The following is a 21,023-nucleotide window of genomic DNA, read 5'->3' on the forward strand; positions in this document are numbered from 1 at the left end:
CGAAAGATAGCCGACCGAGTCCATGGCTCGTTGTCGGTAACTGACACACAGCGTGCAGGGCTCGCAGGGTTACAGCCGGTTGACTTTTCCCGGCACCACCGCCACGCAGCGTCGAGTCCTGGGGGGGGGGGTATTTTTCAGCGTTTGCAGTCACTGGAGTTGCCCTCGTGTTGTCTCCAGCCACTGTAGGGCTAGGTACCTTAGGGTAGGACATTGGGGTCGGGTTAGTAACTTAGGTACGCCTTGTCATCGAATCCCCAACTCTCAGTCCGCTCCCAAGCAATTGGAGTTGGTACTCCCAAGTCAGGCCTCTCCATCCGAGTACTATTTGGAGAAGGACCAGGGTCTCGACTCTTTAGATCAGTACCATACTGGATAGCTTTGGCGTGGAACGCATTCTTCAACTACACATGTAAGGGGATGCATACATGGTTGGAGATTGGTGTACGCGATACCAATAACAAAAAGCCATTGCTACAACTCAAGGATCCCGGCAGACGAGTCATCAATGTGAAGAGTGATAATGTGCCATGCATAGCAGTTTGGAGAAACATCCTCATGCATCTTGTAAGCGGCATCTATACATGGTGAATTTTGGCATCATGACTGTGTAAGTGCAGTAAGTTTACTACGCTCCTCCACATATGCTTGGAAGAATCCTCCTTCTATCCACCACCTGCGAACTGTGATATGCTCGAATCATGCTCTTTCTCCCTCTTGCCTGATCTATGTATTCACTCTAGTAGCAAAAGAAAAAAGAAAGAAAAAAAAAAAAACCGACACAGCCACAACCTTCTACAGCCTCGGCCGCGGCTTCTTGCCCTGCTTCTCGATCTCGGCCGCGTCCCTCTTGGACCACTCGCGCATCGTCTTGCGCTGGATCTTGCCGCTGGCCAGCTTGGGCACCTCGTCGATGAAGACGATGCCGCCCGCCAGCCGCTTGTGCTTGGCCACCCGCTCCTCCATGTACTGGTGGATGTGCTCCTCCGTGACCTTGCCCCTCGACGCCTCGTGCGGCACCACGTACGCTCGCGGGTACTCCTCGCCGTGGCTGTTTCTTCATTAGCTTCCCCGCAAGTTTTCAACCCCCAAGGAACAACAGCAAACAAACAAACAAACAACTTACACAGTGATTCCGACGCACGCCGCGTCAGCAATGTGCTCGTGCTCCAGCAGCACGCCCTCCAGCTCGGCCGGCGCCACCTGCAGCGCATTGACCTTGATCAGTTCCTATGCAGGTCGCCAGTTGTCAGTAAAGCAAACCAAAAGAGAGAAAAAAAAAAACAGGGAATCAGCAGCAGTGAGAATCAACTCGGAAACAAACCCACCTTCTTCCGGTCCACGATCCAAAAGTACCCGTCCTCGTTGGCCACGGCGATGTCCCCGGACCGCAGGTACCCCTCCTCGTCAAACAGCTCCCGGGTCGCCGCCTCGTTGCGCCAGTACCCGAGGCAGTTCTGCGGGCCCCGGACGCACAGCTCCCCCGGCTGGCCCGCGGGGACCTCCTTCCCTTGCTCGTCGACCAGCTTGGCCTCGCAGTTGGGGTCGAGCCGGCCCACGCTGCCCGACAGGTCGCGCACGCCGCCGGGGACGTGCAGCGCGCCGCACGTCACCTCGGTCATGCCCCAGCCCTGGTTGATCTGCACGTCGAACCGCTTCTGGCACTCGTTCTGCAGCTCGCGCGACAGGGGGGCGCCGCCGCAGAGCACGTCGCGCAGGCTCGAGAGGTCGTAGCGCGCCGTCTCGGGCCGCTTGGACAGCATGACGAGGATGGGCGGCGCGGCCTGCAGGCTCGTGATGCGGTAGCGCCCGATGGCGGCCAGGAACTCGTCGTACCGGAACTCGGTCATGATGTAGACGGGCGCGCGCAGGCGCACCGACATGAGCATGACGTACAGCTGGCCGTAGGCGTGGTACAGCGGCAGGAAGCCGACCCAGCGCTCGGCGGGGCGGCGGCCGACGGGGTACGGCTTGTGGGCGTAGCGCATGACGATGGTCTGCTCGAGGTTGGCGATGATGTTGGCGTGGGAGACGCAGACGCCCTTGGGCAGGCCCGTCGTGCCGGAGCTGTAGTTGATGGTCGCCACCGTCGCGCGCGCCTCGGCCGGGGTGAGCTCGGGCCAGCGGTAGGTCGCGGCGTCGGCCTCGGTGCCGATCATGGCCCGCCAGTCCCGGACGCCGCCGTGCTGGGCCGGCGCCGCCTCCGAGTCGGAGAACTGGAAGATGCGCGACTCGGGCACGCCCGCGATCCTGGCCGCCTTGAGGGTCGTCTCGACGAGCTTGGGGTGGACCAGGATGCACTTGGCGCCCGTGTTCTTGAGCTGGTGGACGACCTCTGCCACACAAAGAAAAAGGGGGGGTTGGGTGTCAGTGGCTATCTTCTCTTTCTTTGAAAACAAACAGGACATGACGAGCAGGGAGACCACCCGAGACCGGGACACATACCGGATACCGTGTAGCCCGGGTTGGCGCCGGAAAAGACGAAGCCGCCGGCCACAATGCCCAGGTACGCGACAGGGACGAAGATGTGGTTCGGCGTGTGGATCATGGCGACATCACCCCTCTCGAGCCCCAGCCGCTGCAGGCCAAAGGTCAAGCGCTTGATCCAGGGCAGGGCCTGCGCCGGCGACAAGCTGTTCTCGGGGTTCTTGCTGTCGATCCATATCGGGTCCTCGTCCGGCTTCTGGTTCTCGGGGAAGATGTGGCTGAGGATGTTGACCTCGGGCAGGTCCATCCACGGGTAGGGCGACTTGATGGGCATCGTGGGCGGCGTGGCGGTGGCCGTGTCGGTGTTGCTGCTCGACGCCGGTGCAAGGTGGTGTCGTCGTGCGAGTGCGTTGCGAGTGCGAGTGCGTGTAAGTGGGCAGCAAACGCTGGCAGACGGGAGGGCAAAGGCACAAAAAGGGAAAACCACTACACCCAAGGATCACCACCGAGAGAAGAGAAAAAGATCGCGGTAAAAACAAGGCCAGGGCGATCTGATAGAATACCTCTCAGCCTTCTCTTCCTGCTGAGTCGCCCGGCCTGACTCTCCACCGCCAGGGAATGGTGTTGAATATCCGCACATCCATCCCCACCGCAAAATCCCACCAGCACTCTTGCGCGCGCAACATCAGTGATCAGTCTCACGGCCATCGTCACCCGTGGCGGCGCTAGTGCGTTATCCTGGATGACCCTCGGGATTTCGGTTGCGGGGTAAAGGCGGCGTTGTTAGAAAAGCACCAGCACCACAAGCCGGGGATACTGGCCTCAAAGACCCGGGGGAGAAATAGATAAAAGTGCCCCCAGCTCGTCACGCTTTTAGTGGGCTTTTTACTCTACCTAGTGGGCATCCAGCGTGCAATGGCCACTAACTACTCAGGTACTCAGGTAGCATCCGTCCATCCAACGGGCCGTAGAGCAAAGCAGACAGGAGGAAGCGCAAAGAGCCTGGGCTAAACTGATTGGGGGTCGAATCCGGAGCCGACAAAGAGCCACGGGAATCCGCTCTCTGCTCCGGCTATGGAGAGCGCACTTTCCAGATTAGGAACCCTGGCAAGGCGCCTGGCGATGCTTTTGGCGGAGAGCTTTGGCCTGCCTACCGATCTGCTTGCTTTTTTATCTTGTGAACGAACGTAAACTTCAGTAGACGTCGTGATAAACACTTCGTTTCGAGAGAACTGTTCATTGTAAACATCTGCATTCATTGTCTTGACCCTCATTCTTCCCTCTCACGAGTGTCTCCCCGATCTGCAAGCCCTCTCTCCTTTGCCTTACACGCACGCACGCACGCACGCGGGCCTTCAACCACTACCAGCACACCGACACCAACAACCAACACCAACAGCCGCCGCCCACCATGTCGCAGCTCCAGAACTTCGAGACCATGTTCTCCCTCGAGGGCAAGACGGCCCTCGTCACGGGCGGCTCCCGCGGCCTGGGCCTGCACATGGCCACCGCCTTCCTGCGCGCCGGCGCCGCCCTCGTCGTCGTCACGGCGCGCAAGCTCGAGGGCGAGCAGGGCATCAGCCAGGCCGTCGACAAGCTCAACCGCCTGCCGGGGATCCGCGGCAAGGCCGTCGGCGTCGCCGCCAACGTCGGCGACTCCCAGGGCATCGAGAGGCTCGTCGCCGAGGTCAAGGCGCTCGTCGGCGGCCGGGGGCTCAACATCCTCGTCTGCAACGCCGGCGCCTCGTGGGGCTCGCGCTTCGAGGACGCGCCGCCGCACAGCTCGGTCAAGATCCTCGACCTCAACGTGCGCGGCGTCTTTGAGCTCACGCAGAAGTGAGTCTCTGTTTCTTCTCTTGTCTTTCGTCATCGCCCGAGTTTGGGTACAGAGAGTACCACAACAAGCACTAACTGACATTCCTCAGGGCCCTGCCTCTGATGGAGCAGGCCGGCACCCAGGACGACCCCGCCCGGCTGCTCATCATCTCTTCAACCGCCGGCGTCAACGTGCCTCACGTCGGCGAGAACGGCACCATCATGTACTCGGCTTCCAAGGCCGCTGCCCACGTAGGTCCCCCCTTCGCCCAACGCTGTGCCAAGCTCTTTTCCTTCGGGGAGCCTGCCGCTGACCCAACATTCTCTTTGCAACGTCTCATAGCACCTGGGCAGGAACTTTGCCATCGAGCTGGGGCCCCGGCACATCACGTCCAACGTCATCGCGCCCGGCTTCTTCCCCTCCAAGCTGGCCAAGGGCCTCATCAACAACCTCGGCGGCGAGGAGAGCCTCAGCAAGGACAACCCCCTCGGCCGGCTCGGCAAGCCCGAGGACATCGCCGGCCTGGCCATCTTCCTCTGCTCCCCGGCGGGTAGCTATGTGTAAGTCTGCGTGTGATCCTGGGTTCTACTCGCGGGACGACGTGAATGAAGGGACGACACTAACTGAATGGCAAAAAATAAAATAGTAACGGAGTGGCTATCAATCTGGATGGAGGCGTTGTCCTGTCGGCTGGTCGGTTGTCAAAGTTGTAAATGGGAAGGGCAGGGTCTGCATTTTGTCTTGGAAAGCCTAGCATAGGGTTGGTCATGTATTCAGTGTTTTTTCTTTTCAACTTCAGAGGCAAAATCCTTTGATCACAGCTCTTTTTCTAAAAGTCAAGACGTTTCAGGGTCATTCGCCACTGTGCAATAAGTGATTGTGAATTAAACCTATTCTTTTATATCAATCTCATCTACCAAGCATCCTCGATGACCCGACAGACGACCGCAGCGTGACTAGACCCCCACCCAGCATCTCCCAGAATCCTTAGTAGGTCAGGTTCACCATGACCGTCTTGGGCTCCGTGAACATCTTGAGCGCGGCCATGCCGTTCTCGCGCCCGACGCCGCTCTCCTTGCTGCCGCCGAACGGCGCCTGCAGGAAGCACAGGCTCACGCAGTTGACGCCGACCATGCCGCTGTCGATCTCGGCCGACAGCCGCATGGCGCGGTTGATGTCCTGCGTGAAGACGCCCGCCATGAGGCCAAAGTTGGAGTCGTTGGCCTTGGCGATGATCTCCTCCTCCGTCTTGAACTTGTTGAGCACGGCGACGGGGCCGAAGATCTCGTCCTTGCAGATCTCGGCGTCCTCGGCCACGTTCTCGAAGACGGTGGGCTGGACAAAGTAGCCCTATAAGAAAAAAAAAAGGTTAGATTACCCGGGGGTTTGTCTTTTTTGTTTCAATGTGCAGGTAAGACACGGTGTGGAAGACTCATTTTGCTCACCTTGTCGCCGATGGTGCCGCCGCCGACCAGCAGGCTGCCCTGGCTCCTGCCGCGCTCGAGGAAGCCGCGCACGCGGTCGAACTGGGCCTTGTCGACGAGCGGGCCCAGCACGGTGGACTCGGCCTCCGGGTCGCCCACGACCGCGGCCTTGTCCTCCATGAGCTTCTTGTAGGCCGCGACGAACTTGTCGTAGACGCCCTCCTGGACGTAGACGCGGCTGGCCGCGAAGCAGACCTGGCCCGTGTTGGCCGTGATGGCGTTGGCGCACCAGCTCACCGCGTTCTCGAGGTTGCAGTCGTCGAACACGACGGCGGGGCTCTTGCCGCCGAGCTCGAGCGTCACGCGCTTCAGGTTGCTCCGCGCCGCCATCTCCTGGATGCGCCGGCCCGTCGCCGTCGAGCCCGTGAAGCTGACCTTGCGGACGCGCATGTGGCTCGCGATGAGGGCGCCCGTGCCGCCGTCGCCCGACAGCACCTGGAAGACGCCCGGCGGGAAGCCGGCCTCCCGGATCAGGGCGCCCAGGGCCAGCGCCGAGAAGGGCGTCTTCTCGGACGGCTTGAGGATGAAGCAGTTGCCCGTGGCCAGGGCCGGCCCGGCCTTCATGCCCACGTTGCCCATCGGGCCGTTCCAGGGGATGATGCCCGCCGTGACGCCGAGGGGCTCGTTGCGCACGATCTTGAGGAAGCCGTCGTCCTGCGGGTACGTCTCGCCGCTGAACTTGTCGACCCAGGCGCCGTAGTACCGGAAGCCCTCGGCGCAGAGGTTGATCTCGAAGGAGCCGAAGGAGCCGAAGGGCGCGCCCAGCGTCAGGCGCGTCATGGCGGCGAAGGCCTCGCCGTTCTCCTCGATCAGGTCCGCCAGCCGGTACATCATGTCGCGGCGGGCCGTGGGGCTGACCTTGCGCCAGGCCGGGAAGGCCGCCTCGGCCGCGGCCACGGCGGCGTCGACGTCCGCCTCGCCGGCGAGGGCGACGTCGTCGGCCACGAGCGAGCCGTCCTTGGGGTTGCGGAGCTCGAGCTTCTTTGCGTTTTTGGACTCGACGTACTGCCGTCGGGTTTGTTTGTGTCAGCGAGCATGTCCCGGGTTAGTAGGCAGGAGACGATGGCGGGAGCACACACCTCGTTGTTGATGAAGAGCTTCTTGCACAGGTTGTCCTTGTTGAAGGGCAGCTCGAACTTCTTGGGCCCGTCGCCGGCCTTCAGGGAAGGTCCCAGAGAAGTCATCTTTGCGGTTCTGTGGAGGGCTTGTATGTCTGCGGTGATAAAGGAGGACAACAGAGACGAGATGTGAAATCGAGCGTCGGTATGGGAAAGTGTCTACAGGCAAGTGCACTACATACGCAACTCTTCCCTTTTTGACACCCTACAGAGTAAAATCGACTCGAGGGCAGAGAATGTATCTGAGGAAGAGGGGCACCGGCTTTAGGACTTTACGGTGGGTAGTAAGGATGCTACACAACTCTCGGGATGGACCTCGCAACGGAGTGTGCGGTGCATGAAGGAGGTCTTGGGCAGCCCCGGCTGCTGCGGCAGAGCTCAGTGCAGCATACACACAGTATTCCCAGGACTTACGTCCGTCACGGCTCGGGAGACGGGTCGAGCCCAGACCCGGTGGAGTGCCTCCAAGACGAAAGGTGTACTTCGTGCAGAGGCTACCTCCCAAGAACCCAGAATGACCAGTCTGGAGACCAATACAGGAGGCTGTCGAGGGCGGGCGATGTGGACAGGTGGATCTCTGCCCTGGATCCGGCTCAACGCCAACGTCGTGGATGATGGTTTTCGGGCGGTGCGGGGTAGGGAATTTGGGGTTGGAGGAGCTTGAAACCCACGGCTCGGGGCCTGGCTAACCATTTCCCGGGCGAGTCAAGAATCCTGGAGTACTTCGTCCCTCCTGACTCGGGCTTGGGTCTGGTGAAACTGGGGAAGCATGGTGAACATTTGTGAACACAGTACGGATCTCACAACGAGTGCGGAGGACGCCAACATGACAAAGACTCGGGACCAGTGTGAGCATTGCTCTGTTAATTTGCCCGTGTTCAGCCCACGCACCCAGGCCAGTCGTCCGAGTCACTGATACTAACATGACCCAGCATGTGCCAAGTCGCTGTCTCGCCCCTGGAACCATTCAGTAAGGTAGGTAGGTAGGTCACACGCGTTCAACCGCAGTTCAGACAGTGCTCGATCTTCAACAAAGGTGGCCGGGATACCCCACGGAGCCCCAACGGAGATGTTGCGGTCGGCTTAGCGTATGCGCCGTGGAGTATTTTCCTCGCACTGACAGACTTGATGGAAAAAGCGCTTCCGTGTACGTAGTGGCCGGCGCGTATGGCAGCCACCCTCCTCGTCCTGCCTGTGGTCTGTGAGTGCTCAGCGTCGCGGTAACCTAGAGGAGTACATCACCCGCCCGTATGAGGGGCTGCATTCATACCAAGCTCTTCATAATCAGGATAAGTCAGTAGTGGTAGCATTTTGCTTGTGATAATGAGAGCCATCATCTCGAGTTTGAGTCCTTGAAACTAGGCTTGGTACTGTAGTCCATCCAGCGTCGTTACCTCACCCGCAAGAATACGTATACACATAACCATTCAAGATGGGCTCAGTCGCATCTCCCGTAATCCCCAAGACCATGAAGGCCGCTCAGTTTGACCCAGTAAGTGAATGACCAAGAGGAAACCCTGGGATGTGATTGGGCGGGGCGAGTAAGTGACCCGAACCGAGACTCACCACGATACGCACACAGAAACAACAAAAGATCGTCGTCAACGAGATCCCGGTACCAAAGCCGGGCAAAAATGAGTTCCTCGTCAAGATCCGCTCGGCATCCCTCTGCCACAGCGACCTCATGAACATGGACCACCCGGCGCTCGACATCCCCGTGACCCCGGGCCACGAGGGCGTCGGCTACATCGTGCAGATCGACCCCTCGACCGAGGGCAAGGGGTTCAAGGTCGGCGACCCCGTCGGCTTCCTCTACTTCCGGGACGTCTGCATGGAGTGCGAAGGGTGCAAGATCCACCAGCTGCACTGCACCAACGGCAAGAAGCTGCTCAACGGCTTCAACACGGACGGCTTCTTCCAGGAGTACGCCGTGGTGGACTACCGCAACGCGGCCTACCTCGACGAGAAGGTCTGGAACCTGCGGGTGGCGGCGCCCGTCTTCTGCGCCGGCATCACGACCTTCCACTCGCTCGACAGCTGCGGCCTCGAGCCGGGCCAGTGGGTCGGCATCATCGGCTGCGGCGGCCTGGGCCAGATGGCGACGCAGTACGCCAAGGCCATGGGCCTCAAGGTCGTGGGCATCGACGTCGCGGACAAGAACCTCGAGGAGACGCGGAAGCTCGGCGCCGACGCCGTCTTCAACTCGCGCACGACCGCCGACTACGACGCGCAGATCAAGGCGCTGACGGGCGGCGGCGTGCACGCGGCCGTCGTCTACACCGACGTCGCGGCCGCCTTCAACAACGCGCCGCGCGTCATCCGCCTGGGCGGCGCGCTCATGGTCATCGGCATCCCCAAGGAGAACATCCAGCTCAGCGCCATGGATCTCGTGCTCGGCCGCTACCGCGTGCTCGCCGACAGCACGAGCATCGCCAGCCGCATGCAAAAGGCCGTCGACTTCACGGGCAAGCACGGCATCATGCCCAACGTCGACATCCGGCCGGGCCTCGAGTCGCTGCCGGCCATGGTCGACGAGATGCGGCGCGGCGTGGCCACCAAGCGGACTGCGGTTGTGTTTGACTAGAGAGAGAGGGAGCGGGAGGGGTCTAGCTTTTAGATTGGGGTAAGGGGCATCAAAGATATGACGTGATGACGCTGTAAAGATGTTTTATTCCGGGGTAGCGGCGAGGATGAGTGGCGCGGACTTTGGCTTGCAGCACTGAGGTGTGGTAAAATGAAATGCAGGAGGAACCATCCATCTAGTAGTGGGACAATCCACACTTACACAGTTAGCAAGGGCCCATGAGGGATCAAAATATATTGTTCAGGGAACAAGGATGCATACAGCCATACATATCACAAAATAATGTGGACTCATGATGGCACAGTGGAGGCATCGAATTGCAAGTTCTTATTCAATATCAAACAACATCCGCTGCTAAATGAGGACATGATCCAAACAAACGAGGTCTTCCGTCGACGAGATCCACCATCTAATCAAACGACACGTACTTCTCGCCGTACTTCTCGGCAAGCTCCTTGTACCGCCGCTTGTAGGCCTCGTTGCGCTCCCTGAAGCCGCCCGCCGTCTTCATCTCCTCGCGGCCGACCTGGTGCCGGTGCGCGGCGTCGGGCCCGTCGGCGAGGCGCACGAAGCGCGCGTAGGTCCACATCTCGGGCAGCGGCGTGTGCTGCGTGACGCCCATGCCGCCGTAGATCTGCATGCACTCGTCGATCCACTTGGTGGCCATGGCGGGCACGAGGATCTTGCTCTGCGCGATGGCGCGCTTGCCGGCCTTGTTGCCCAGCAGGTCCATCGTGTCGGCGGCGTTGAGCACGACGAGCCGCGCGGCGTCGAGCTCGAGCCGCATCTGCGCCACGCGCTCGATGTTGGAGTCGAACTCGCCGATGAGCTTGCCGCGGGGCCGCTTGCGCGGGTCCGTGCAGCGCACGAGCGCGAGCTCGTAGGCGCGCTCGCACTGGCCGATGAGCCGCATGCAGTGGTGGATGCGGCCGGGGCCCAGCCGGCCCTGGGCGATCTCGAAGGCGCGGCCCTCGCCGAGGATGACGTTGGCGGCGGGGACGCGCACGTTGGTGTAGAGGTACTCGCCGTGGCCCTCGGGCGCGTGGTCGTAGCCCATGATGGTCAGGTTGCGGACCTGCTGGATGCCCGGGGTGTTGCAGGGCACGATGATCATGGTGTGGCGATGCCACTTGTCCGGGTTCTCCGGGTCCGACAGGCCCATGAGGATGTAGAAGGTCAGGTCCTTGTTCCAGAGGCAGTTGCCGTATAGCTTGCGGCCGTTGATGACGTACTCGTCGCCCTCGCGCCGCATGCTGATGCCGATGTTGGTGGCGTCGGAGCTGGCGACGTCGGGCTCGGTCATCGAGTAGGCCGACGACGCCGTGCCCTCCATCAGCGGCGCCAGCCACTTCTTCTTCTGCTCCTCGCTGCAGTACTTGGCCAGCAGCTCGATGTTGCCCGTCTCGGGCGCGTGGCAGTTCATCGTCTGCGCCGCCCAGTAGCAGCGGCCCATGAGCTCGGCGCAGCACGAGTACTCGAGGTTGGTCAGCCCGGGGCTCTCCTTGAAGTGGTTCGGCAGGAAGAGGTTGAAGAGGCCGCGCTGCTTGGCCTTGTCGCGCAGCTCGTGGATCAGCGGCGGCGTGACCCAGCGCTTGCCCTCGAGCTGCGCCTTCATGATCTGCTCCCGCGGGATGCACTCATTCTCGACCCACTCGTACACGGCCTGGATCTTCTCGATGGCCAGCGGGGACAGCTTTGCCCTGACCCACGGGGGGATGCGATTGAAGGCAGGGTGCTTGAAGGCCGGGTTCTCGACCACGGTCGGAGCTGGAGACATCGTGATTGTGGGCGTGTCGGTGATTGTTCCAGTGGTATGGTATGGGGGGTATGGTGAGAAGAGAAGAGGGCACAGAAAGCCTCAGGAGGTACGGAGGCTCTGGACTGTAGGCCGGAGAGGTGAGTGAGAGGCCAAGAGAGCGTGCTGAATGGGAAGGATTGGATGGTAAGATCACGAATGAATATATCACAAAAGACCAATTCGCTTCAGCGCCGGTGTCAGTGCCTGTGGATGGGCTTATCTTCACTCTGTCTCTCGAGTCTTTTTCTTCGCCATCGTCTACCAAGGTAAAATTGTACCTTGGAAGCTTGCCCAAGATTACCAGCAGCCCGAGTTCGCCGTATTCGCTGGGCGGATGTTCTCTTCCCTGGCATTCCCCGCAGCATTGCCGCGGCTAGTAGTTATTAAAAGTGCAGGCCTAGTCCACCTTGTCCCCAGACTTGCCCACCCCAGGATCCCTATCCCCCCTAAAGAGGGTAATGTGGGGGTGTCGAGTCAGCGGGTGGGTGTCAGTAGACTCGAGGCGAGCAGTGAGTGATTCGGTGCATGTGTCAACCCGAAGTGCTGAAGCATCGACCCAGTAGGCTTCCAGCTCCATTGCTCGCAAATCAGGCACACATTGCAACAAAGCTTCAATGAACGAGTAGAGCTTTCGTTTCATGTCATCTGTCCCGATATAAGGAATTTTCGACCCTGCTTAGTACAGAGGCACCTGATGAATCTCAAGCTACTTGAATGGAAACAACAACCGCTCCGCCCCTATGCAATGATCTTTGCCTTCTTGAACCGGTCAAAGGCCGTCCACCAGGACCCCTTGGTGTCGACGTCGTGCGCGTACTTGCCCATCATCTCGTTGGTCTTGGTCATGTCCATGTGGCGGTCAAAGTTGAGCATGGTCATGATGAAGTAGGCGAAGCCGCCGAAGCTGCGGTCGTTGCCCACGCGCCCGGACTGCAGGCCGTGCTTCTTCTCGAACTCCTTCCACTCGTCAAAGTGCTCGGCCAGGTAGGCCCGCGGCTCCGGGCCGGACCCGCCGGGTGGCGGCGGCGTGCCCTTGAGGCCAAAGTACTCGCAGATGACGGGCCACTTCTGCTCCCAGGTCACGGGCCGCGCCGTGTCGCCGGCGTTGTAGCCCTGCTCGGCGCTCTTCTCGGGCTGCAGCGAGGCCATGATGGAGACCTGCGCGCAGATGTCCTGGCTGCTGTCGGTCGTGAGGTTCTTCCACGACTTCTCCGTGCCGGGGAAGGGCACCTCGGCGCCCTTGCCGTGCTTGTCGGCGTAGAAGGAGAGGAAGGTCGAGAGCACCTGGCCCAGGCAGTAGATGTTGTTGTTGGGCACGAAGCCGACGATCATGTCCGGGATGATCTCGCACCAGGTCCAGGACTTGCCGACGGACATCTGCTTGAGCATGTCCATCTGGGTGTAGTAGAACATCTCGGAGGCGTAGGGCTCGGGTATCCTCCCGAGGGACTCCTTGAGGGGGGTGTCCTTATGGAAGGGGAAGTTCTCCTCGAGCAGGTGGACACCGTACCTCTTTGTGCCCGTAGGCAGGACGACAAACTCGAGCTTGGACGACAGGTGCTCGATGGCAGTGACTGCGGCCTTGATCAGGTCCTCGTTGATGGAGCACTCCTTCTTGGGGTCCTCATTCATGATGTAGGCTTTATCAATTAGCACAAGCCGCAAGAATTCGCAAATACTGGGCATCATCTATCATACCAAAGAAGTAGACATGGGTGATCTTGTCGACATTCTTGACCTTCTCCTTGATCTCGGCCTCCAGCGCTGCCTGGCCGGCTGGGTTTTGCAGGTTGATCCCGCTAACGATCTGGAGCTTGGAGGACTGAGGCCAGAGGGCAGCCTCGGCAGTCAACGGCCGGTTTGTGAGCGCTGTGACCGACTCGAAGGTGTCGGGGGTAGGGAACCCATTGAGGATCTGATTCACGATAGCCCAGCCAGTGATGCCGCTGGCGCCTATTACAGAGTCAGCATTTCGAGTCTGGTGGGCCAGATGGTTTAGGGATCAATCGCATACCAAAGACGAGCGCGTTCTTGGGAGCCATGCTGAAGCAATTGTGTGTCTGAGGTCCGAGTGGTGGGTTATCAGATGCAACAGCACACAAAGTCTGGGGAGGGATTGTAAGTCTGGCAGTACATAATGAGCAGGACTAGCCCAGTGTGAGGTTCTACGGTTGATATATGCGCCCTCACATTAGCACTCATAGGCTAGCTTGGCCGAGTGCCCAAAAGCGGGCAAATTGATGGGGATGCGCTTTATGGCCCCCATCAAATGACCCGACCCTATCTCAGGACGGCATCCAGCAGGATTCTGTCCCAAGACTGGCTATGAATCCTTTTGCGATCCTTAGCAAAGTTCTTTATATAGATTGCTGGAACACAGCGGCCAAGAAATCACCAGCTGCGCCTGTAGTTCTGCAACTGCGTGCTTTGTCGTGATCCATCCTTCCTTCATCAAGCTGTTTCAGAGCTGAGAATGGACCCATCTGTGCCCGTGTTAAGCAGAAGCCAACCAGCCGTAGTCGAGGGGCGTGTCTGCTCAACCCCCGGCTCCTCATGCTCTGAGTTGGGGGACAACAAGGGAGTAGTAGGCTACCAGAGCTGGGAAAGCTGTTCCATTGACCAAGCTTCCCTCGCTGACTGTGGGGGGAGATTCGGCGTCATTAAGCGGGGGTTGCGTTGGGCGGGGAGTCAGATCGATCTCCAACGTGGACAACGGGTTCTGCGCGCGGCAAAGCACAGGCACAGCCATCAATCGACTCGTATAGATCTGCTAAGTTGAGGCCTTTGATAGAGATTATCAATAATTCTAGAAGGCGCCGGGACATCCAGAGATCCTTCGATTCTTGGCACCCTGAGGCTGATGGTTGGGATGGCCTCGCATAACAGCTGTCAGCACTGTAAATCGATCCTTCGTCTCCCGCTAAGCTGATTGGCTGCGCATTCCCAAAAAGGAAGTTGGAGAAGAGTCGCGAGTTCCCGTCCCTGGAAGCCCAGGGCCATCTGGACTTTCCTCTTCTGCGCCATCTCCAACACCAATAGTTCTATCATGCCATTTTTTCCACATAGACGGTCAACATTTGATGAATCTAGAATCTAACAGCCATACAGAGCTCCAATGTGTTCGCTTGTGTGTGCCACGAATGATTGACCCGCGACCCCTCCCCCGCACCGCACGTTGGACCCCAAATCAACGGCGCTAATGATTCATCGTCCCGGGCGGTCCTGGAAATCCTTACCCCGTACCAAACCACAACAATTTCCATTTTTGGACAGTGCGCTGACCGTGTTACGGTGCTGCTGTCAAGAGGGTCCGCGCCTCATTCTAGCATGACCCGACGTTCGGGATCGCAGCACAATTTCAGATGCACACTGCACTGCAGTGAGGTTACTTCAGGCAAAAGCCGCATGCGATGTTTGAATCTCTGCTCAGTTGATCCGAATACATCTGCCTCGAACGCGCAGGTCTGGCAGAATTCATCTCGCCACATACAACCCTTTGGCAGTGCAGATCGGCCTCTGATCGGGTATCTGGCACTCCGGAGTAACGGCTACCGGCCAAGTCTGGCCCCCAAATAAAGCACTGAGTGGTAGCGATGGTCCGTGGCTAGGCTGCTTACCCCGGATCGACTACTGCCGGCGGGCGGCACGAGTCCTTGGGCCTTTCTGGTCACTCCCCACGACACATGGCTTTGCCTCCGGATATGCACATCCAAATCGTTCGCCTCTTTCCCATCATCTGTCCATCTCTAATAGCTTCTCGACCGATAGTCATTGTCAGATCGCCCGCTCTGGCGCGTGTCGTGTCGCTCCGTACAGTGCGCTGCACTGGCGTCCCCAACTTGCCCTCAAGCTCCTCCATGCCACGGACTATGGAGCACCTCCAACCCTGTCATTGCTGTCCCTGTCCTGACCCAGATGATCTGGCCTGCTGAGCAGCGTGCCAAGTGGCCGCGCTTATTTCTCGGCCTGTCTTTCCTGGCTCCTCTCAGGCCAGGCTTGATCCACGGAAACACAGTTGCTCTCTACCTCCAGGGCTGGACGAAGGAGTAAGTGGCATGGACAATCCTCTGGCCCACTCGAATCCTGTCTGGTCCTCCAAAGCTCAGTCTATGGAAAAGTTATTGCAGGGTGGTGCCAGAAATTATAGATATCGTGCCATGCAGCCATCTCCCAACGCGGAAAAGAGCTTGCTTGATTTTGACTTGTCCCGAGCTACAGCCGCCCTGTCTGCTGGTGTTGCGAGCAACCTCCCATATAATAGACTGCCGCGTCCTCCACACGACTCCTCACTGACAACATCCTGCCCTCCCAACATCATCTACTTCATCACTGCTCCTCTTCATCCTCCTCCCGGTTGCTTGCTGCCCACCCTCTCTTCTCTCCACACTTTCATTAAGTCATTTGGTTCTAGCAGGCATTTAGCACCATTGTCGCCTCCCTCAAACCAAGAACACAGTAAGACCAGCCAACGGTAGAGCCAGTCATGGCCCCCTCTGCAACCGAGCCCAACGGCGTGCCAAGCCACACAAATGGTAACTCGAATGCGCAGACAAACGGTACTTCGAGCGCTGCCAGCGAGTTTACGTATCCCGAGATGGCCACTCCCTACCAGGTCCTGCCCCAGTACCACTCCAAGCCCACCAAGCTGAGGGTGGCTTGCATCGGTGCTGGTGCGTCAGGACTATGTCTCGCCTACAAGATGGTCAGTGGTGTCCTCTGCGCTCTCTGCCTGCGTTAAGTGGCAATACGTGTGCTCTTGCTGACGCGGCCTTGTCTTGTTGCGATTGTAGGAGAAGATGATGGTGCCCGGCAGTTGGGAATTGACTCTCTTTGAGAAGAACCCCGTGTTTGGCGGTACTTGGTACGAGAACACGTAAGTCGATCCAAGTCACGACAGCTTCGAACACGAGCAATCACTGACGGACAGCATGTAAAGATACCCTGGTGTGGCTTGCGATGTAAGTTCTGTGGTCTTGAATGAGGGCGCCTGTGATGGACACTGCCTGCCCGTAGCCATCAGGCTCATGAACCCCTCGCTGACACCGATGTAGATCCCTTCGCCCCTCTACACCTTCTCCTGGGACCCCAAGCCTGACTGGTCCTACTACTACGCCTACGGCGACGAGATCCAGAGGTACTTTGAAGACTTTGCCAAGCGCCACGGCTCCGAGAAGTACATGAAGCTCAGCACCAAGGTCGTCGAGTGCCGCTGGGACGAGGAGAAGGGCATCTACAACCTGACCCTGCAGGACCAGAACACGCAGGAGCTCTGGCACGACTGGTGCCACGTCCTCATCAACGGCACGGGCATCCTCAACACCTGGGTGTGGCCCGAGATCGAGGGCCTGCACGACTTTGCCGGCCCCAAGATGCACTCTGCCCACTGGGACCACTCGGTCGACTTTGAGGGCAAGACGGTGGGCGTCATCGGCACCGGCAGCTCCAGCGTCCAGATCGTCCCCGCCCTGCAGCCCAAGGTCAAGCACATGAAGGTCTTTATGCGCTCCCCGACCTGGATCTCCCCGCCGTTCGGCGGCAACGCGCTGCTGGAGGAGGTGCACAAGAGCGACGACCAGCCCAGCCAGCGGCAGTACAAGTTCACCGACGAGGACAAGAAGAAGTTCGCCGAGGACCCGGCGCACTTCCTCGACTTCCGGCAGAAGATCGAGGCCGAGATCAACTCGCTCTTCGGCATGTACCAGGCCGGGTCCGAGATGAACAACAAGATGCGCGAGCTCATCACCGAGGAGATGCACAAGCGCATCGGCCCCGGCCACGAGAAGCTCAAGGAGTTCATCGTGCCCAAGTGGGCGCCCGGCTGCCGCCGCATCTCCCCCGGCGACGGCTACCTCGAGGCCCTGGTCAAGCCCAACGTCGAGACCGTGTTCGGCCCCATCAAGATGATCGTGCCCGAGGGCATCGTCACCGAGGACGGCGAGCTGCACAAGTTTGACGTCCTCGTCTGCGCCACCGGCTTCAAGGTCGCCTTCCGCCCGGCCTTCAAGATCTACAACGGCGAGGGCAAGTCGCTGGACGAGGACTGGGGCGACAAGGTCAACCTGTACCTGGGCGTCTCGGCTCCTCGCTTCCCCAACTACTACACCATCGTCGTAAGTACATGTCCATCAATGGGCGAAGATGTGGGCGGGATGTTTTGGGTTACTGCTGTACAGTTCGTGCTGACGCATGTTTGTTCTGCTATCTAGGGTCCCGGTGCCACCTGGTCGTCGGGCACTCTGCTGCCGTCCATCGAGACCACGATCGAGTACTCTGTCAAGATGATGATGAAGATCCAGCACGAGAACATCCGCTCCATCGACGTCAAGCAGGAGGCCCTGGACGACATCTACGCCCACTTTGACGCCTTCCACAAGAACACCGTCTTTGGCGACGAGTGCCGGAGTTGGTTCAAGGACGGCAAGATCAAGAACAGGATCTACCTGTGGCCCGGTCCGGTATGTGCATGCCAACCAACAACCCCCCACCTTCTTCCCTTTTCTCCTGCAGGCACCGAGCTGCAACCACTCCTGTGGCCAAACCCCTCCCCTCTTTCTTACCAAAGCTGGTCTCTTGCGGGCTGTGCAGAGCAAAGTCCTTGCGCGAAAAGTTTTGAAGCTAATGCGTGTGACCGCAAACCCAGACCATCCACTTCCTCAAGACGATCAAGGACCCCCGGTTCGAGGACTACAACATTCGGTACCGCTACGGCAACCGCTTCGCCTATCTTGGTAACGGCGACGTCAAGGCCTTGATCGAGAAGGACTACAAGGGCCTGGCGCCGTACGTGCGCAACTCGGACCACGACTGGAGCGTCGCGTAAAAGTTGGGAGAAGGGAGAGAGGCGGGGAGGGGGAGGGAGGAGGAGGGACCTCCGAGCGAAGCGGGGTGGGGGTTACGCCCCGTCGGCATCGGCAAGCAAACCATCAGTACGACGCTACTATGCGACGTACATATCTCTCGACGGCCATCCGGATGCTTCCCCGATGCCACACTGCTGCTGCTGCTGCTGCACGAGCAATGCATTTATTTGCCTACGCTCTCCGCCCGGCTACACGATACGATACCCAACCAGCTCGGAGCTTGGGAAGGACACGATGATGTACGGAAGGAGAAGAAGGGAGAAACAATCTCTGATACAAATACCAATTGCATGGCCAGCCTGTCCGATGGGCGACGAGACGGTGATCTTGACCACGAAGGGAAGGGGATTTTAGAAAGGGTTGGGCTGAATCATTAGCCTTTGCGTCGTTGGCGACGGGTTCCTCTTTTTGGGTTTTTGTCCTCTCACACTTGTTGGCTTCCCCCTTCACTGGGGGGCTCTTGTCTGGCAGCGGGTTGATACCGACCCTATTACGACATGACGGCAAAAAGAGTGCCGAAATACTTAGACGCCTTGATTTTGTTCCTAGAGTCTGATGGTACAAGTTTTCATTGGGAGTCATGATGGGGCAGAGCAAACACATTGTATATATCAGAATATCAGCAATTTCAACAATTTACTTCTACAAGAGCGAGATGGAGAGCAGTTGGTGCTGGAGGTCTGATTCTTGCTGAAGCCGCCCCCAGAGCTCGAGACAATGAGAGCCGAGGCGAAAGACCAACAGAGCGGAATGGAGGGGGGTGTGTGCATGATCGTTGACCGTTTTCAAGAAACAGAGCTGCAGCTACACCGAAAAGGATTATGCAGCTCCTCTGCACCCGAGACTTATCAGCATCGTCGTCATCTGTCATCACAGTCGTGTTATGCTTTGCTGTACGAGATCCAAACAAGCTTCTTTTGGCACCTGGTCGAGCACCTACATATAGGAAGGTTCATGTTTGAAGAAACACCTATGGCCCAGTATGATTTGGCTATTCCCCGCATGCAAGAGAGAGTCCCCTCCAAAGAAAGAATTCGCTGGAGCTCCTCCCCTCACCTTTTAACCCCGGCAGCCGGCGGGTAGCTGTGCGAGGGCACCCACACACACCTTCGATCAGAGCCAGGGGTCTTTGCTAGTGTGTTGTGTGTGTGTGTGTGTGGGTGGGCAGGCGACTGAGGGCGGGGCACCCCGCATGGCGCCTGGGTCTGGGGTTGAGGGAGTCAAGAAGTTGCGACGAGAAGGCAGGCCATACGGGGGCCTTGCAAAGGTTCCAGTACTCTGAGCAGTGTCACTTTAGCCCTTTCTTGGGGGTGTTTACCAGCAACCAGCCCAGATCCGACCCGAATCCCTTTCCCAGAACAAACATGGGCGGTATTTCGTACTGCGGGTCTGGGGCTACCGCATTGCGTGGATGGATGGACACTAGGCTCACCGGAGGGGGTGCGCGCTCGGTTAGATGAAAACGAAGGGGAAAGAGGAGAGCTGCAGCACCCAGGTGATTGTGATGTACTAAACGATTTGGCTACGGTTGCTATGTATGGCAGAAATGAGTACATAACATGTATTTGTGTTCCCGTCCGGCACCTGGATGCAATATATGTTAGTTCTCTACTCTTGCGGTATGCCTCTTGAAGATACGCACCTTGTACGAGAGTAAATCAAGGGAGGAGTGTTTGTCTACTCCGTAGTCTGTCTAGCTCACGTCGGTGGAGATCACCGACACCCCGACAAGCCGATATGTTTGTCAGTGATGGGCCGGAGGGGGGTGTGACAACAAGGACAGGGGTGTTAGATGCACCAAATCAACTTTTATCTTGCTTGCCCTCTCCAACCGCGGGAAGCTGCTCGTTCCCGACGCATGCTCTGCTGCTTCTGGCTGCTGCTCCATCACGTTCTGTTTCATCGTGCGCACGCGGGGGCACAATGGGTGTAACTGTAGATGCAGGCTGGTCTCTTGCCCTCGGCAGATCTAGTCGCCTCTCAATTGATGTTGCATTGACGTGACAGCGTTGTTGGCCTTGTTGGCCTTGAATACGTAATGTGCGGACAGGAAGAAGGGCAGATACGCCAACAACCCCCAACCAACCTCGACGTCTGCTGCAGAACTCCAATGATCAATCGACTTGGAGGAGGGTGAGGGTGTGTTTCCCAAGCAGTGACGAGACTGAAGGCTCCTAACTCATCCCGTCATCGTTCACTCGGCCGGGAAGGGTGTGAGGTGAGGCAGAGGCAGGGCGACATGAGCCAATGCGGCGCGTCCCCAGTACGAAGTTAACTTGAAATAGGGCTCGTGCAAGTCGTGTATGGTGCGACCCGTTGGTCCCCATGAGTCATGTTGAAACGAACGAGAAAGCTGCTTCTGGCGGGCGCCGGTCGTTTGCCAAGAGAGCGCCAGAGTCTTGCGGTGCGGGGAATTGCCCAGCATGGTATTTGTCCTGCCTGGCATAGCTAATGTAGTTACCACTACTCCTGGGTGCTGCTCGTTTGTCATAGCTCTTCTTCTTGTGTTCATGCATGCAAATGAGATGCAAGACAAAATACCTGTGCAAATGCAAGCAAGCGCTGGACCGGCGGGCTTGAAGAAGCCGGCTTTGATTCCTTCAAGCAGTTTGGGCGTAGCCTCTTCGGCGATTGTTTTGATGGGGATACTACCGAATCTCCTGTTCGTACTTTCCATGCGTGCTGACTTTCGTACTTACCTACAGTACAAGTAGAAATACAGCATCTAAACTCCGGTCGGGTTCATCTCCGCAACATCCCCCATCTTTCTTTTCTCCCCGTAAATGCCCACCCTGCTCCCCAGCAAAAGGGTTTTAGTCTATGGACCTGTTATCCACATTGCTCTCCATCGTTCATCACTCACCTGCAAAGTCCCTGCCCAGCCGTCGCCTAGGTGGCCAGGGTGCCTTGGTCAGCATCTTAATCTTACTCATGAG

At 58.5% G+C, this 21,023-nt stretch overlaps 7 protein-coding genes across 7 annotated transcripts; 3 read left to right on the forward strand and 4 right to left on the reverse strand.

Annotated features, from left to right (window-relative positions):
• Positions 1 to 795: 795 nt before the first annotated feature.
• E0L32_010809 (uncharacterized protein) lies at positions 796 to 2,761 on the reverse strand (the record flags this gene model as incomplete). Its single annotated transcript, XM_031133468.1, has 4 exons — positions 796 to 1,051; positions 1,127 to 1,230; positions 1,329 to 2,335; positions 2,446 to 2,761. 4 exons carry the CDS (start codon positions 2,759 to 2,761, stop codon positions 796 to 798), a joined length of 1,683 nt encoding a protein of 560 aa, XP_030988926.1.
• Positions 2,762 to 3,838: 1,077 nt separating this feature from the next.
• Positions 3,839 to 4,807, forward strand: E0L32_010810 (uncharacterized protein; the record flags this gene model as incomplete). The annotated part of the gene is made up of 3 exons (XM_031133469.1): positions 3,839 to 4,263; positions 4,353 to 4,494; positions 4,586 to 4,807. The coding sequence occupies 3 exons, from the start codon at positions 3,839 to 3,841 to the stop codon at positions 4,805 to 4,807; spliced, it is 789 nt and encodes a 262-aa protein (XP_030988927.1).
• A 423-nt stretch (positions 4,808 to 5,230) lies between these two features.
• Positions 5,231 to 6,911, reverse strand: E0L32_010811 (uncharacterized protein; the record flags this gene model as incomplete). Its single annotated transcript, XM_031133470.1, has 3 exons — positions 5,231 to 5,593; positions 5,689 to 6,732; positions 6,807 to 6,911. 3 exons carry the CDS (start codon positions 6,909 to 6,911, stop codon positions 5,231 to 5,233), a joined length of 1,512 nt encoding a protein of 503 aa, XP_030988928.1.
• Positions 6,912 to 8,277: 1,366 nt separating this feature from the next.
• E0L32_010812 (uncharacterized protein) lies at positions 8,278 to 9,429 on the forward strand (the record flags this gene model as incomplete). The annotated part of the gene is made up of 2 exons (XM_031133471.1): positions 8,278 to 8,337; positions 8,428 to 9,429. 2 exons carry the CDS (start codon positions 8,278 to 8,280, stop codon positions 9,427 to 9,429), a joined length of 1,062 nt encoding a protein of 353 aa, XP_030988929.1.
• A 409-nt stretch (positions 9,430 to 9,838) lies between these two features.
• On the reverse strand, positions 9,839 to 11,206 carry E0L32_010813 (uncharacterized protein; the record flags this gene model as incomplete). Its single annotated transcript, XM_031133472.1, has 1 exon — positions 9,839 to 11,206. One exon carries the CDS (start codon positions 11,204 to 11,206, stop codon positions 9,839 to 9,841), a length of 1,368 nt encoding a protein of 455 aa, XP_030988930.1.
• A 759-nt stretch (positions 11,207 to 11,965) lies between these two features.
• Positions 11,966 to 13,269, reverse strand: E0L32_010814 (uncharacterized protein; the record flags this gene model as incomplete). Its single annotated transcript, XM_031133474.1, has 3 exons — positions 11,966 to 12,867; positions 12,926 to 13,180; positions 13,242 to 13,269. The coding sequence occupies 3 exons, from the start codon at positions 13,267 to 13,269 to the stop codon at positions 11,966 to 11,968; spliced, it is 1,185 nt and encodes a 394-aa protein (XP_030988931.1).
• Positions 13,270 to 15,710: 2,441 nt separating this feature from the next.
• E0L32_010815 (uncharacterized protein) lies at positions 15,711 to 18,047 on the forward strand (the record flags this gene model as incomplete). Its single annotated transcript, XM_031133475.1, has 6 exons — positions 15,711 to 15,929; positions 16,018 to 16,100; positions 16,164 to 16,185; positions 16,279 to 17,337; positions 17,434 to 17,682; positions 17,868 to 18,047. 6 exons carry the CDS (start codon positions 15,711 to 15,713, stop codon positions 18,045 to 18,047), a joined length of 1,812 nt encoding a protein of 603 aa, XP_030988932.1.
• Positions 18,048 to 21,023: the final 2,976 nt, after the last annotated feature.

Source organism: Thyridium curvatum (genome assembly GCF_004353045.1).
Source record: "Thyridium curvatum strain D216 chromosome Unknown NODE_92_length_156191_cov_86.571182, whole genome shotgun sequence".
Taxonomy (NCBI): domain Eukaryota; kingdom Fungi; phylum Ascomycota; class Sordariomycetes; order Thyridiales; family Thyridiaceae; genus Thyridium; species Thyridium curvatum.